The sequence below is a fragment of the Monodelphis domestica genome, chromosome X (genome assembly GCF_027887165.1).
Source record: "Monodelphis domestica isolate mMonDom1 chromosome X, mMonDom1.pri, whole genome shotgun sequence".
NCBI classification, from domain to species: Eukaryota; Metazoa; Chordata; class Mammalia; order Didelphimorphia; family Didelphidae; genus Monodelphis; species Monodelphis domestica.
The window spans coordinates 86,062,170-86,077,066 of NC_077235.1; the positions used below are offsets into that span (position 1 = coordinate 86,062,170).

Sequence of the window (14,897 nt, forward strand, 5' to 3'; positions counted from 1 at the left end):
TCAATGGGAACACTTCCTCCCTCACCTGTCTGGGGTAATGGGGTAGGTAGCTCACATGTGGCATGAGGGTTGCAGTTTGGGCACTCAATCTCTAAAAGGTTCGCCATCACTGCTCAAGTCTGAGAAGCAAAGCTGATGGTGATACTGCTTATCCAATACAGTATTGGCCAAAGCTATCTGGCCACTTTGGACAGGAAAACCCTCCAGCAAGCAACCTCCTGGTCAACCCAATTACTGGCAGATGAGCCAGTGTTCAGTTTGTGATGCTTGCCATGCACAAGGTAGTGAAATGCAAGCTGGGAAAATTTCTGCCTAGTAATAGAAGGGAGACAACCACTGTTCTTGAGGGCAGGGATGATTTCATTTTCACTTTTGTATCTTCAGTGCCTGACACAGAGAAGGATGTAACAGATACCTATTACTGATCCTTTTAGAGTTTTCTAGAAGTCATAGTGGGAAATCTCCATCACACAGGGACCAGAGCATCTCAAATGCCAGGATTTGGTGAATACCGAGGGTCAACAACTATTTGGACTCTTTTCCTTCAAATGATACCCAATTTGGGGCCAGTATCTTGAATAAACATGTAATTTTGTGAGTATGTTGATTCACTAAGGGCCGGATGAAAGGGAATTGAGCTGGGTGCCTTGGGACATGTATGGGTCACCAGTAGGGTGCATGTTACCTCCCTCCTCCCATTCCACATCACCCTGATCTTTTCCCTCCCTGGGCATACGAACTGATCTGATGCTACTGGCATTGAGCTGCTACAAATTTTGTGTAAAGATGAGCCCAGTCCATCCTTTTCTCTCAGTGGAAACAGCCCCAGCTGGGCTGCAAGCCCTTATCACCTCTTACTTAGACTATCACAATAGCCAGACTTCTAACTGATCTGCCTGCTTTGAGGGTCTCCCACACCAATGTACCCTCCACTCAGCTGCAAAAGTGATTTTCCTGCTGGGCAGGTGTGCTCAGGGCATTTCGCAGCCCCATTTCCCCATCACCAAGATCAAACAGAAGCATTCAGAGCACCAGCTTCCCTTCCCACTGTGCCCTCCATGCACCCTATAACAAAGTTCTGCTATTCTGCCAGCTGCCCTTTACACGTGACACTGCAGCTCCTGGCTCCCATTTCTGGGCCTCACCAGTGACCACCTCCTAGATCTAGAATGTTCTGGCTTCCTTCCAGACTAATCTTTTAGCTTTGCAGAGGAGCCCCTTCCTGGAATTGCCTCAAGAGCTGGTACCACCCGCTACCCCGCCCCAATTTGATCTTCCATTGAATTTGCATTTCTCTTCTATTTTATGAGTTGTGTCTGTTCATATGGCAGCTTCTTGAGGGCTAGGGCTGTTTGGGCTTTCTCTTCCAATGTCAGGTGCTTATTACCGTGCCCCACCCACCCCTGGCCCATACGAAACACTTCATAAATGTGTGTTGGTTTGCTTGATCTTAGTCAAGTTCAACCCCATATTGACTTGCCAAAAGAGCAGCTCAAAAAGTCCAGTTTGGGGGACGACAGAGTAAGGAACACTCAGGCTTCAGGTTCACATTGAATACATAACTTTATAACTTTAGCAACCTTTTTCTTCTGTTGGCAACAGTGTTCGCCCTTCTAAGGCTTATCAGAGAAATTGCTGGGCTTCGTTGGCTGAAGAGACCTGTTTTTAAAAAAAGCAATGATTATGCCACCGAAAATTGCAAGAGCCAAGGCTGGGATGGGCACTGCACCTATGGCACTTGACAAGACCAGTGCCTCAGCCTCCAGTAGGACTCAGCCAAGGACAATGAGGAAGGGGCATGGAAGGGGCACGTAGCTGCAGCTCTCTACACAAATGCCAGTTTTCTGTATCTTACTTCCTGGGCAACTGACTGGGGGCTGGCATAAGAGGGTTGCCTAGAAAGAGTACCAGAAGGGAGCAGCTGGATGGCCCAATGGATTGAGAACCAGGCCTAGAGATGGGAACTTCATCTTCAGTTCAAATCTGACCTCCAACACTTCCTAGCTTGGTGACCCTGTGCAAGTCATTAATCCCCACTGCCTTGCCTGTAGCACTCTTTCTCCCTGAAACCAATATATGGTATTGACTCTAAAGGGGAGGGGAGGGATACTCTTTGTGTCTAAATCATGTACCCACTGGGACTTTCTCTTGGTCAACAGGAATATGGAGCTCCATGCCTGCTTTCAGCCAGACTGCTTTCTAGTTTTCCCAACTTTGGGGTGAAAAGTGAGCTCTTGGCTCAATAGCTGGGATCTTTCTTTAGCAAACACTAGGTAACCAATCTGTTCCACTGATGAATCTATTCTTCCCCAACTCCAAACTGCTCTAATGATGAAGTACTTTCTCATTTTTCCCACTCGTTCTTAACCTTTCTTCTTCCAGATGAATTGTATTCTTTTTGTCTAGCTCTATAAAGTCATCCTTTGGTAGTCTGATGGGTAAGGGTCCGAATACATTGATTCATTTAGGTAGAATGGTCACTCTTATTAGGCTTGGCCTACCTATGACTAATGACCATTTCCCCAGTTCTTTTGATGTCTATGTGAGTATTCTGTGTCTTGGATGGCAGACTCCAAAGTGTTGCATATTGGCAGAAGGTATTTTAAGTGGAATTTGTCCATCTTTTTCTCCTGAATTTTGTTGCAAACACTCCTAAATGCAGGCAATTTGTGGGAGGTTTTTTGATAGCTTTCAACCTCACTGAAGTTGTTGAACTGGGCCTGCAACTAAGAAAGAACTGAGAAAACCAACAAATGACAAACCCCCCATTAAACACCACAGTAGTTGGCCTATTGTAGCCTTTTAGTTTTCTCAAAAAAACAGCTTCTACGCGATCCACATCCAGAGGAAGAACTGTGGGAGCAGAAATACAGAAGAAAAAATAGGCTCGATCATATGCTCTGATGGGGACAGGATTGGGTTCTGGTATTCAAAGATGACTTTACTTCAAATATGAATAACCCGGAAATAGGATCTGAACAGTCGTGGAAGTGCTTGACAGCTCGGGAGAGGGGAGGGATCATGATCACGTAATCATGGGGACTATTCTAAATAGATCAATAATTTTAAAAAACAGCTTCTAGTTTTATTCTTGGATGGGATTGTCATTCTTTTTCTTTTCAAGAATTCCATTATGGTGTTTAATGGGGGATTTGGCATCCTTTGCTGCATGTCCATTCACTGAGCTGCTCTCTCTCTCTCATTAAGGAGCACATTAAGAGCTCATTTTGAAAGCATGTTGCCCCATTGGTATTCTCCTGAATGAACCTGTTTCTCGGATTGCCTCTACAATCTGGCAGCTCTTTCGCATGAGGCTATTTCGTTCCCAAAGTACTCTGCTAGGTCTTGCTGGTTGGTTTTTCCAGGTGCTAAGCCTGGCTCCTCTGTCTTCTGGAGTGTCATATTTCCAGCTCTCTGCTCACCATCTTCTGTGATCCTGACTGTAGTAGCTCCCTGGTACTTGTAGTTTTGCTCTCTCCATGTTTCCCTCTAGTAATTCTATGGCATTTACTGGACTACACTGTATATGTTTACTTCGGAGGGTCCCTCCTATCCTGGAACCCAAGTTTTCTTAACTTGGGCCAGATGGCAGCGACTGGTAATGTGAAGCTAAAGAATCTTCTCTAGTCTAAGGGAAGGAAGCCATTCAAGGCTCTGCGGGGATGGCAGCACCTACTTACCTGCTGGGTGGCTCCATTAACTTGGCTTCAGGAGAGGATGTTTCTGTAGCTGGTTTCCTCTCTTTCACCCCAAAACCTCGGAATGTAGTAGCTCCAGAAACAAAACTGGGAGGAGATAAATGTCTTCTCAAAGGACCAGGACTAAAGAGTGCTTCTGGCTTTGGATCCTTGGCCAAAGAGCTAGGTTTCATTGGCTGTCTCGGGTTCAAAACAGCACTTGGCTCAGCTTTCATCGGCTTTCGGATATTTAAGAGAGGTTTGCCAAGACTAGAAGAAAACTGGCTTTTACTTGGAAGCAAGCTTACTGTTGAGAGTAAGAGAGAAAAGGGGGGGGGGGGAGAGAAAACTTTAGAATATCAGCCAGCAAATGATAAGGAGATTAGAGGTCAATGTTTACCCTTGGGGCTAGTAAAAAACAACAGCTCCTCCACTCAAGAGAATCAGAATTATCTGAAGAAAGAATCCAAGAAAGGACCCTGACCCCAAAGCCAGAAAGGATGTCGGACTCAATATTTTTGACAAACCACCAACCCTTCAAGGCTTCTCAGCCCTCAAGAAAGGAATTATGGGCCAGATCCAGAGTCCTTCCAGATAAAGGGATGAAGGGGGATGAGACCTTCTAGGCAAGGTCAGAAATTAAATGTTTGAATCATAGCCTCAAGCTTGTATGTGAGGCTCAGTTTTCGGGTGGAGACCTTGGTGCCGACAGTGATTCTTCCTGACTTGCCAGCCATGAGGCTCAGTCTATGCCACAATAATTTCGAAATGCAAAAAACCATCCCATGAAAATAGACGGGAAGGGATCCAGGGCGCTTTACAGTGGTGGCGATGTCCTAGCAAGGGATTCAGGAAACTGCAAAAGAGATCGCTTCACTTATGTGAAAGTCACAGGCTTTTTACACCCACAAACTGCTACCTGGGGGGACCACTGCATCAGGCCCCTCTGATAAGACTCTGGGATCCGAGATCCAAAGGGAACTTGGAGACATGGTCAAAAAAGAATCAAAAGCAAAACTGCAGACTACTAGCAGTTATATGATAAATGTGGCACAGAAAGCAGTTGGTGCTGGAATATTGGGGGAAGATGCAAAATGTGTCCATTCAGCTCCAAGTGGTCCAGCTAGTCTAGAAGGAAACCAGGAGCTGAGTCATTGGAAAGTAATTCAAATGTCCCCCTTCTTTGCTCCAGAGGTCCCATTGCTAGGAATAAACCCTACAGAGAGAGGTCAAAGGTACTCGAGTAATAAACATTTACAGAGCACCTACTATGTGCCAAGCACGGTCCCTGCCCTCAAGAAGCTCACAATCTAATGGGAGAGACAACAAGCAAATGAATACAGACAAACCCACATATATGGTATACAGGATAAGTAGGGAATGAAGAAGAAAGGAGACACCAGAATTAAGAGGCGATAAAGTTTCCACAGATCCTAACTTGTTCAGGAAGCACTTTTATCCTATAAAGAACCCCAATCCTTCACGATCAAGTCCCAACTCTCCCTCTGCCTTCCCTTATTCTGATCCCTTGAGCCCTCAACCCTCTCCCAGGCCAGCTCTCCTGTACGAGCCACTTTCTTCTTCTTCTTCTTGGGGAACCAATGGGGGACCTCCTCTCTTGAAGCTCAAGCCTCTTGAGCTTTGGCTGATGGGATCCTGCCAAGCCCCAGCCTTGGAGTCCTCCCATCATTCACCACATTTGCTCCTACACAAATGCTGCGTACCCTCACAACTGGGTTCTCACTGCTGTCAGGCAGTGGCCTGACACATCTACAGGTAGAAGGGGAGGCCTGGATGAACACATAGCAAGGGAGACTAAAAAGAGCTTGTCAGAGAGGTAAGGAGAACCAGGAGACAGTGGTGGACCAAAATCCTAGAGACAAGAATATCAGGGAGGACAGAGTGGTCAGCACTGTCAATAGCCTGAAAGGAACGAGGACAGAATAAAGGCCACTGGGCCTTTATCCAGTGCCAACACTACCTCCCTTCCTAACTTGCTATTCCACTCTCCACAGTGGCTCTTCTAAACCTTTTCTTCCCCCTCAAAGGCTATTTTCTCTCTCTCTCTCTCTCTCTCTCTCTCTCTCTCTCTCTCTCTCTCTCTCTCTCTCTCTCTCTCTCTCTCTCTCTCTCTCTCTCTCTCTCTCCCTCCCTCCCTCCCTCCCTCCCCCTCCTTCTCCCTGTCTTTCTCCATCTCTGTGTCTGTCTTTATCTCCCTCTCTCTGTCTCTCTGCCTCTCTCTGTGCCTGCCTCTCTCTCCCTTTCCTTCCCTCTTGTACTCTGTCTCTCTCTCCCCCTTTCTCCTGTCTCTCTCTTTCCTCCTGTCTCTTTCTCTTCCCCACCACACCCCTTGCTCTCTCAGCTAAGAACCCTGCCATTAGCCCTGCTCTTTCTCTTGTTGGCTGCTCTTGCTGTGGTGCCTTGTGCCCCCACCTCCTTCTCTGGCCTTGTCTCCTCTGACTCAGTGGCCACCCCCTTACCCAGCCAACTTCTCTACTCATACGCCCTGTCTTATCCCCCAGCTGGACCCATCTCTCTGCCTCTGGCCTATCTCTCACTCATTTCCAGGCCCTCCCACCCCCTGACCCTTTCCCTGCAGAGTACCCATAATCCCCTGATGCTCCCACTCAGAGATAAGTCTCACTGGGCCCGTCCCTCTGAGATATCCCTGTATCTTTTGTGCCCTTTGGAGCTAAGCTCCCCAAGAAGGCAGTCTACACTCCATGCCTGCCCTTTCCTTGTGCTCCATCCCCTCCCTCTGCCTTGCACCCTTATCACATGGCTTCTGGTCTCCTACCTAGCAATAAGTGTTTACTGACCTAGGGATGGGGCATAGCATGGAAAAACAAATGGTAGTCAAGGAGGGAAACCATGACTATGAGGCCCCCAGAGAAGCCTGGGAAACAGTTGAACGGACGCAAAAGGAAGGGAATGGAAGCATGAAGGGGGCTGGGCCTCACAGTGGCCGCACAGGCTCTATCCAAAGGCCCCTCCTTGGCCCTTTTAAAGGGGGGGAGGAGCCAAAGTGAGAGGCCCTGCAGACACTATCCCCCTTGGGTAATGGGTTCAATAGGTTTTGGGGAGCTGCATCTGGCAAGTCACAGAGAAGAGGCAGACTTGCATTGGCAGAGAGAGTTTCTTGTTCCTGGAGAGCTAGCTCCCTACTCATACCATCCCAGGTAGGAAATGGTCCCTGTGTGAGGGAGGGGCACAGTGGCCGCAAAGGGGGAGCGCTGCCAAACACCATGAGAAGGAACACTTTCCAGGACACAGACGCTGTCCCTTCCACCCTAGAGGGGAGGAGGGGCTACCTGCTTCGGGAATCCTTGCCAAGCGGCTCCTCGGTGCCTGGACATCCCATTCTAGGTTGAGGCTGCTCCTCACAGAGCCCACGGAATGCAGGCCTGGCCGGATCTCCCTTGGCATGCTGGAGTACAGCTGGTCTGCAACAACAAGGGACAGACAGTACGAGAGACCACAAGGCGCAGGTGGCTGACTGGCATGGCACAGGGCACCACAATCTCTTGCCAACAACTCCAACATGGTAGGATAGGGAGTCAACTATCACAGAGGGGCCTCGGGAGGAAAGGCAGTATCAGGGCCAAGCCAGCAAGATAGAGACACGTGCTCTGAGTGGGCACGTGGCAAGATGGCAGGCTGTGAGGCCTCAAGGCAAAGTTGGTGCTGGAGGCACCCCTTCTCTGCTGCCACTCGGCTGCTCAGCTGCCAGCCAGTCACTTACCCAGGGACAGGGTGGGGGCTGCAGTAAAGCCCCTTCAGGCCCTACCACAGGCTACACCCACACCCTCTCATCAGCTCCCACTTCAGGCCCACCACCAAGGGCAACAGACAGCCACATCTGTAGCGGAGGGCAAAGAAATAAGACCAAGGCTGGGAAGACAGAATGCTTTTAGAGACACAGGGATGATGGGGAGACACAGAGAGATGGGGAGACACAGAGAGATACAGAGACAGAGATATGGGATGATGGGGAGACACAGAGAGACACAGAGACAGAAACACAGGGATGATAGGGAGACACAGAGACAGAGACATGGGATGATAGGGAGACAGAGAGACACAGAGACACAGAAAGATGCAGAGACACAGGGATGATGGGGAGATAGAGACACAGAGAGATGCAGAGACACGGGGATGATGGGGAGACATTGAGACAGAGACACGGGATCGATGGGGAGACAAAGAGATACATAAAGAGACAGAGACATGGGATGATGAGAGGACACAGACACAGGGATGATGGTGAGACAGAAAGATAAAGGAATGATGGAGAGCCAGAGCCAGCTGATATATCCTCTAACTCTAGTTCCTGCCCTAAATAGCTCTGTGACCTTGGGCAAGTCATTTCAATTGTTGGGAGACTGAGGAAAATGAACTTAGATCATGCTGAAATTTCTTTCCAATTCAGTGACAACAAATACTGCTTTAAGTGTGATTACCACAAAGGTGACAGACTCATATCCAGGCACACACAATTGCACATTGTGGGCACCACACCACCATATGTGTTGCTCTTAAGCTTGGCAATGAGGGAGAGCTGAAAGAGAAACCTGGAGAAATTAGGCTGAAGGCCCCCAATCCCTTTATTTCTGTCCATTCCAACCACAAGCAGCAGAAAGTTCCTAGCTAGCCTACCTTTGGTGTCTGCCCATTTCTTGTGTCCTTGTCTGGAGCTTGGTCCTGATCGCTTTGGTAGAACTATTGGAGGAGGTACTACTTTGCCGTAGTCCCCACTTGTGGATGCAGCTGGGCATGGAGGCAAACTAGGTAGAGATGAAGTATATTTGGATGTGCTGGGAAACAGCTGGGAACACTCGTAATCATCCTCATGTTCCCTCACAGTATCCAACTCTTGGTTGCCTCTCAGAGACTGGAAAGAGACACTGGAAATCTCATAAGGTGTGGCAGCTGATGAAGAGGAACGGTCCTGTAGAAAGCCTAGGGAGAAAGTATAACATACATGTGACTCCACCTATTCGAATTCTTTCTTTTTCATATGTGGTAGGGACAAAAGTAGAGGCCCTAGAGTCAAACAGGGATGGACTGTATCTGCTACCTGACTGAGTGGGCCTTCATTTTCCTCAGCTGTATAATGAAAAGGTTTCTGGCCTGATCTCCAAGGGCCCTTAAATCCAAATTCTAGGATGACACAGACTGACTATTTAGAAAACTAAGCACACCCAGGTCTTTCGACAGCTTTTTGTGTTGCAAACTTCCTTTATAATGGGTCCCAAATAGATACTGCGCTATTTAAATTGTTAGCAGGGATCCTTTTCAACCACAACTAATTGTGATAAGTGTTGAAAAAGAGTTTGACTTCAGTAAGCACAGATACCAATGGGTCCAACACAAGACAGAATGTGCCAGGGGTGTGGAGGAGAGAGCCAAAGTACTCTAGATAAAGTTTGGAGGCAGGAGAGTAAAAGAAGGGAATCAAGGAAGGGCAGGTGGAAGAAGTTACACTTGAGTTAGAGCCTCAAAGGAAGAAAAGGACTTTGAGAGGCAAAGTTGTGGCATGTATGGCAGGGATGGAGTATCATCTGAGGGGATGCCCAAAAGCAGGAGGGGACAATGGAGCACAATCAGGAAACAATACAGAAAATAGGAAATGAAGTAAGACTGGAAAGATGCACTGACATCAAATTGGTCAGGCTTTAAATGCCAGAAGGAGTTTGTACTTTCTCTCATAGGCAAGAGAGCCATTGAAGGCTCTTGAGGAAGGCAATGATGCTTTTGAAATACAGATGTGAAAGGTGAATTGGAGAAAGGGAAAGCTGGAAACTGTTGCAATCATCTAGGAGAGAGGCTGTCTGATAGGAGAGAAGCCCTTATTGAGTGAGTTTCAATAAGATGCAGCAGTTGGGGTGTAAAGGTTAAAATTAAGGGTCTGACTAAAATATATGATTCAAAGTCAAAGTGACCTTTAAAAGCTTCTATTTACAAAAGAGGTGGAAAGAGTAAAAGTAGAGAAATACAAAAGGGTAGAGAAGACATTAACCTATCTAACTAAATATTGTTCCAGTGCTTGGCTCAGCCAGGATTTATTAACCTTCAACCAGAATTAAACTCTCTCCAGAAGACAGGAGGGGAAAGCCAGCTATCCACTCACCCAAGTTCCCTCCAAGAGGCAGGTCAAGACAATGACTGGAGCTGAAGGTGACTCCTGAGGCCAACTATTTCCCTTGAGTTGACCTTCCTTAAGCTGATTTCCTTCTTGAAACCGACTTCCTTCCAGCCTCAGAAATTCAGGGCCTTTTTTGGTGGCTTCTTGTCTCCTCCCCTCTTCACAGAGGCCAATCACAGCATTCAAATTGTCTATCACTGCCCAGGGGGCCAGTGTTTGTGGGAACCAGTTTGCACCTTCTGGAGGGGTGAATACTCATCAAAAAGGTTCACAGTTTCAGAGGGTGTGAACTCTTAAAAGAATTCACAAGTTTCTCACTGTTTGAATTAGAAAAAAGGGTGGAGCTCTACAAGTATCTTGCTGGCTTCTCACCTAGCACTAGGTAGGGTGTGAATTCACTAAGTGGTTTGTGAGCTCCTCCACCTAGTTGAAGCTTGTGTTGATTCCATCAAAAGGTAGACAAAGAAGAGTTAATCCTGTCTTCACAGTCTAGTGAGGTACTTAAGTTGGTGTTAACTCAGGACAGACAATAGAGTAAAGAATTCTCTTTCACAGGGGGAGAGTTTGGAGCTTGGCTGGGTGGGAAGAGTGGGAAGCAGGAAGTAGGAAGGCTTGTTTAAGGAGAAAGATGATGAGGTCAGTTTGTTACCACATCGAGGCTGAGATGACAGCAGGGCATCTGTGTCAAAAAAGAAGTTAGGGATGTCAGAACAGATAGAAATGTCTGTGAATCATCTGCTCCAAAGTGGAACCTTGGGAGATCACCAAAGGAAGGAAGTGTAAAGAGAGAAAAGAACCAAAGCCAGATACTAAGTGGACACACACACACACACTTTGGGGGAGAGAGGAGGAAGAGAAACCCCAAAAAGGATGTGGAAGGAAGGGCCCAGAACACAAGGGAATGCCAAGGGGTTATTGGATATTACCAAGAAGAGTCAATTCATATACCAGGTTACTGAGAGGTTATGAATATAAAGAGTGGGGTCAATTTCAGTAGAATGAGTAGGTGGCACAAAGAAGCTCATAGGCAGGATGGAAGGAGCCAGCTGAGAGGTCCAGGTGAAAGTTGAGGGAGCACCCAAGCCAGCAACTTGAGGCTTGAGCATAGACACTGGACTGAGCTAACCTCAAAACCAATTTTGCTTTTGTTTTTTTTAACCCTTACTTTCTCTCTTCAAATTATACTAAGATTTGATTCTAAGGCAGAAGAGCAATAAGGGCTAGGCAATTTGGGATCAAATGACTTAACCAGAGTCACACAGCCAGGAAGTGTCTGTGGTCAGATTTAAACCCAGGTCCTTTGAACTCCAGGTCTGGCTCTCTATCCACTGGGCCACCTAGTTGCCTCTCTCCTGCAACTGTTTTGAAGAAAGTGATTCAAAATCTGAAAGAACTGGAGGAACGTGAGTAGTTACAGAGCCAGATGTGGCTGAATTGCCCTTTGAATAGCTGCAGATGCTTCTAAGCAAGAGTTTGCAGACTTAAGGGCCTGACCAGGAAGCGATGGGGGAAATCCCATAGAACTCACAACACAAGCACATCTTTTCTCTCTCAACTCTCTTTCATGTGTGTGTGCACAAACACACAAGAGCTATACAAACCACCCACTGAAAATAAGAGGCACACACAGGTATAAGAGTGCCTGGATGGAGTAAGTGCACAGGAGAAGACTGGATAGGTTGGAGACTATGGGTGTGGGGTAAGTGACTGAGAGGGGAGCAGGGTCAGCAAAGGGATCACCAATAACGGTTCCCAGGAGGCATTTTGTTTGGGTCAGTTCTAGCATAGCTATTTCATGTGTAGTCTCAATTTGTGCCAGCCCACGAAGAGTAGAGGATTCGGCCATGCAGAGAACCATCCGCCTTCTAACTATAGAGCCAACTGCATTCTTCTTAAGCGAAGAACCTTCTCAAACAAAACAATGCCTCTTCCTGCCAATACTTCTATCCCCTCCCTGAGTGGTAAAGTCCTCAGGACAATCTAAACTAGCTTTTAGAAGTTGACTGATGGGGAAGTGCCAGGAAGTCCTTAGGGGATCAAAAGAGAGAAACGAAAGAACGTGTGACCACCTAGCCAGCTTTTGCTCAAAACTCCTGAAGTCATGTGAGCCATCGCCAGCAGAGGTGACAAGCAGAGCTCTTCAAATGATAATGCCATGCTTATATGATTTCGACATTAGGCATCCTAAAAGTTCACCAATAAAACCAAGTATGTACATTAAAGCCCTCCTGCTTTCTTCTTTCATATTACTCTGCACATTTCATATGCCTTACCTGAGACACCCCAGGGGAACAACGGTTTGCGAGTTGATTCCAAGGTCTCAGGAGTCTTTTGTGTGCCACTACTGAAGAGTGGCTCTCTAAATGGGCTATGTGCACTAGAAGGGGTCAGTGTGCTTCTAGAGAGAGTCTTCCATCTACTTGCTAAATGGAAAAATTAAAAACAGGAATGTGTTAACAATGAAAAGAAGGCATGGTGGAGAGACTTTTCTTAAAAGGGAGTTTGACATTTGAGTTTCAACAACAGTTATCTGTAATGGGAGGTGAGAAAGCCAAATCTGGTCCTCTGAGAGCTTACTATTCTGGCCACGAGTGAAAGTCAAAATAAGGGTTCAAAATCCCCTCTGTGGGTTTTGTGGTGCCTAAGATAAGCCAACTCGCCTACAAACAGGAGATTCTAGTTGAAAAAAATGGCCTCGGGACACTTAAATGATTCCAAATATAAATAAGGAAGAAAGGATTCCACAATTCAGGAGGAAGCTGTTGTATGTACTATGGATGGCTAATTACAAAGTTTGGGGTAGGCATCTAGCCCTTGAAATATAACTAAGACCAGGAAACAGACAGTGCCGCTTATGAGGCAAATATTAACCCTGTCTCCCACAATATCAATGTAATCATGGGAATGCGATGTTCTCTTCATCAATCAACTACTGAAAATTGGGTAACCTCCAGAAAATGTGGCCTAGCTAATCTAGAATCTTGCCCCAGGGCTTTGTGTTCTTTCCAAGCCTCAAAATTGAGTAACGTAGATACATACTTTTATCGAGTTTATGCAGGAAAGTTGAGCTGGTTGCTTTGGCCTTAGGACTGGGGTGATCCAGGACTTGACGGCACCACTTTAAAAGAGATTCTGTTTTTTGTTCCACAGGAAGAGGCCTTCTTTTTGGTAACGCATAAAGCCTTTGAGATAGCAAAGGACACATTTGTGTATTACAGCAAAATAATGCAAGTATTTCAATCTAAGTCTCCTCAAATAATTAACAGATCTGTCATGTCCTCCCAAGAGAACACACACGTCATGATTATGTCTTTATATTTCCTTTTGGAATTACCTATCAATACATGTGCACAGTGTGGACAATAAATGTTTGGTGAATCATCTTCTTAAAATATTTAGCAGAGAAACATAACTTAACACGACACTCAATTTGGAAGCCAAGTTATTTGTGGCTAATGATCACTAGCTACGCTATCGACAGTATTCAAGGTTTGCCTCCTTCCTTCCTTGCGTTACACCCACCAAGAAAATGTGGATAGGGAAGTGAGAGAACTTATGTGTGGCTGCTGAGTCCTAACCATGGCTCCTTCCCAAGGAGCCCTTCTCTCCCCCCTCCCCTCTCTTCTGAGACCTTTGATGATCTCTAGCTGAGTCCTCATGCTTTCATTTAATGCTGTAATAAGGATTGGACCAACTGGCTGGTTGCTTAAAGGTAGCACAAACTCAACACATCAGCTAAGTTCTCTCCAATGACCAGGACCTGGGGCAGGGGTGGAGGCGGTTAAGAAATCACCACAATTAGGAACAACTGATTGTACAAGTTTCATGCAAACAAAGTCTTCCAAGTTGCTGACAAGGCTATAAAAGGCGTCATCCTACAAAATAGAACTCCAGGAAGAATTTCTTAAGTTTGGAAAAAAGGGGGCAAGTTTACACTCTTTCAAAATATACGTACCAGTTAGTGTCATCTTCACAAAGGTCACTGAGTTCCAATACTTCCACATCATCCAGCATCGGGTCAAAGAGTGCAGTATCAGAGTGGAAGCTGCTCGACTTTGTCTCTGTACTGAAGATTTGGCCAGCCATCTTAGAGGTCTTCAATTTGGGTCTAGTTGACTTCTCTATACCCACTGTACCACTACAACTACCCGTGAATGCAAGGAGTCTCCCAGAACTATCTCTGGATATGCCAGTGTTTCTGCCCAGGCTGGGGCTAGAGGCGCCAATACCACTAACCTGAACTTGCACACCTTTATCTGCCTTCAAACTTTTGCTCTCTTTCATCTCAAGGTTAATCTCACCAAATGAGCTTTGTTTTTCTATCTCACTACTGAAATCCCTAATCTCTTCTATATTTGACCCAACATTTTGATTATCTGAGTATGAACCGATTTGTCTCTTTCCCTCAGGGTCATCTAGCTGTTTCCTAGTTTGGATTTCAAGCCGTCTTGTTGGTTCTAGTAGAATCTCTACCTCATCCACCTCAAAATCACCCTGGAAGGCTGCTGCCTCTGTGTCTGGATCCATTACAAGATTCTCTGTAGAACGCTCTCCACTGATCTGAGAATCAGGCTCTTTGATGGGGTCGTCATCCCCGGGAAATATCATCTTCACTCAAATGAAGGTCTCACTATAAAACAGAAGAAAGATCAGAGTATTTCCTTTGAATGTCAAATTATTCTTCCATACTTAAAAAGGGAGTCAGAGGGGCAGCTAGGTGGATAAGTAGTATAGAGTGGATAAGCAGTAGATAAGAGAGCAAGGCCTAGGAATAAGAGATTGTAGGTTCTAATCTGTTCTCAAACACTTTCTAGCTGTGTGACCCTGGGCAAGTCACTTAAACCCTACTGCCTAGCTCTTACCACTCTTCTGCCTTTGAACCAATATTTGGTATTGATTCCAAGATGGGAGGTAAGGGTTTAAAAAAATAAGAGCTGAGATTTTATTGACCTTTTTTTAATGCAATGGAAAGAACATTGAACTGAGAGTTCAATATCAAGCTGTGCCATTTACTAGACTGGATAACCTTTGGTAAGTCACTTCACATGTGTCTCATAGGTTTCATTTCCTCAACT

General features: G+C 46.1%; 1 protein-coding gene across 1 annotated transcript; it reads right to left on the minus strand.

Annotated features, from left to right (window-relative positions):
- Positions 1 to 1,544: 1,544 nt before the first annotated feature.
- LOC103103098 (SLAIN motif-containing protein-like) lies at positions 1,545 to 14,448 on the minus strand. Its single transcript, XM_007506913.3, has 7 exons — positions 13,778 to 14,448; positions 12,862 to 13,004; positions 12,096 to 12,245; positions 8,334 to 8,636; positions 6,989 to 7,120; positions 3,681 to 3,984; positions 1,545 to 1,659 (listed from the first exon to the last, which is right to left on the minus strand). The coding sequence occupies exons 1-7, from the start codon at positions 14,428 to 14,430 to the stop codon at positions 1,614 to 1,616; spliced, it is 1,731 nt and encodes a 576-aa protein (XP_007506975.1). The 5' UTR covers positions 14,431 to 14,448; the 3' UTR covers positions 1,545 to 1,613.
- Between the last annotated feature and the right edge of the window lie 449 nt (positions 14,449 to 14,897).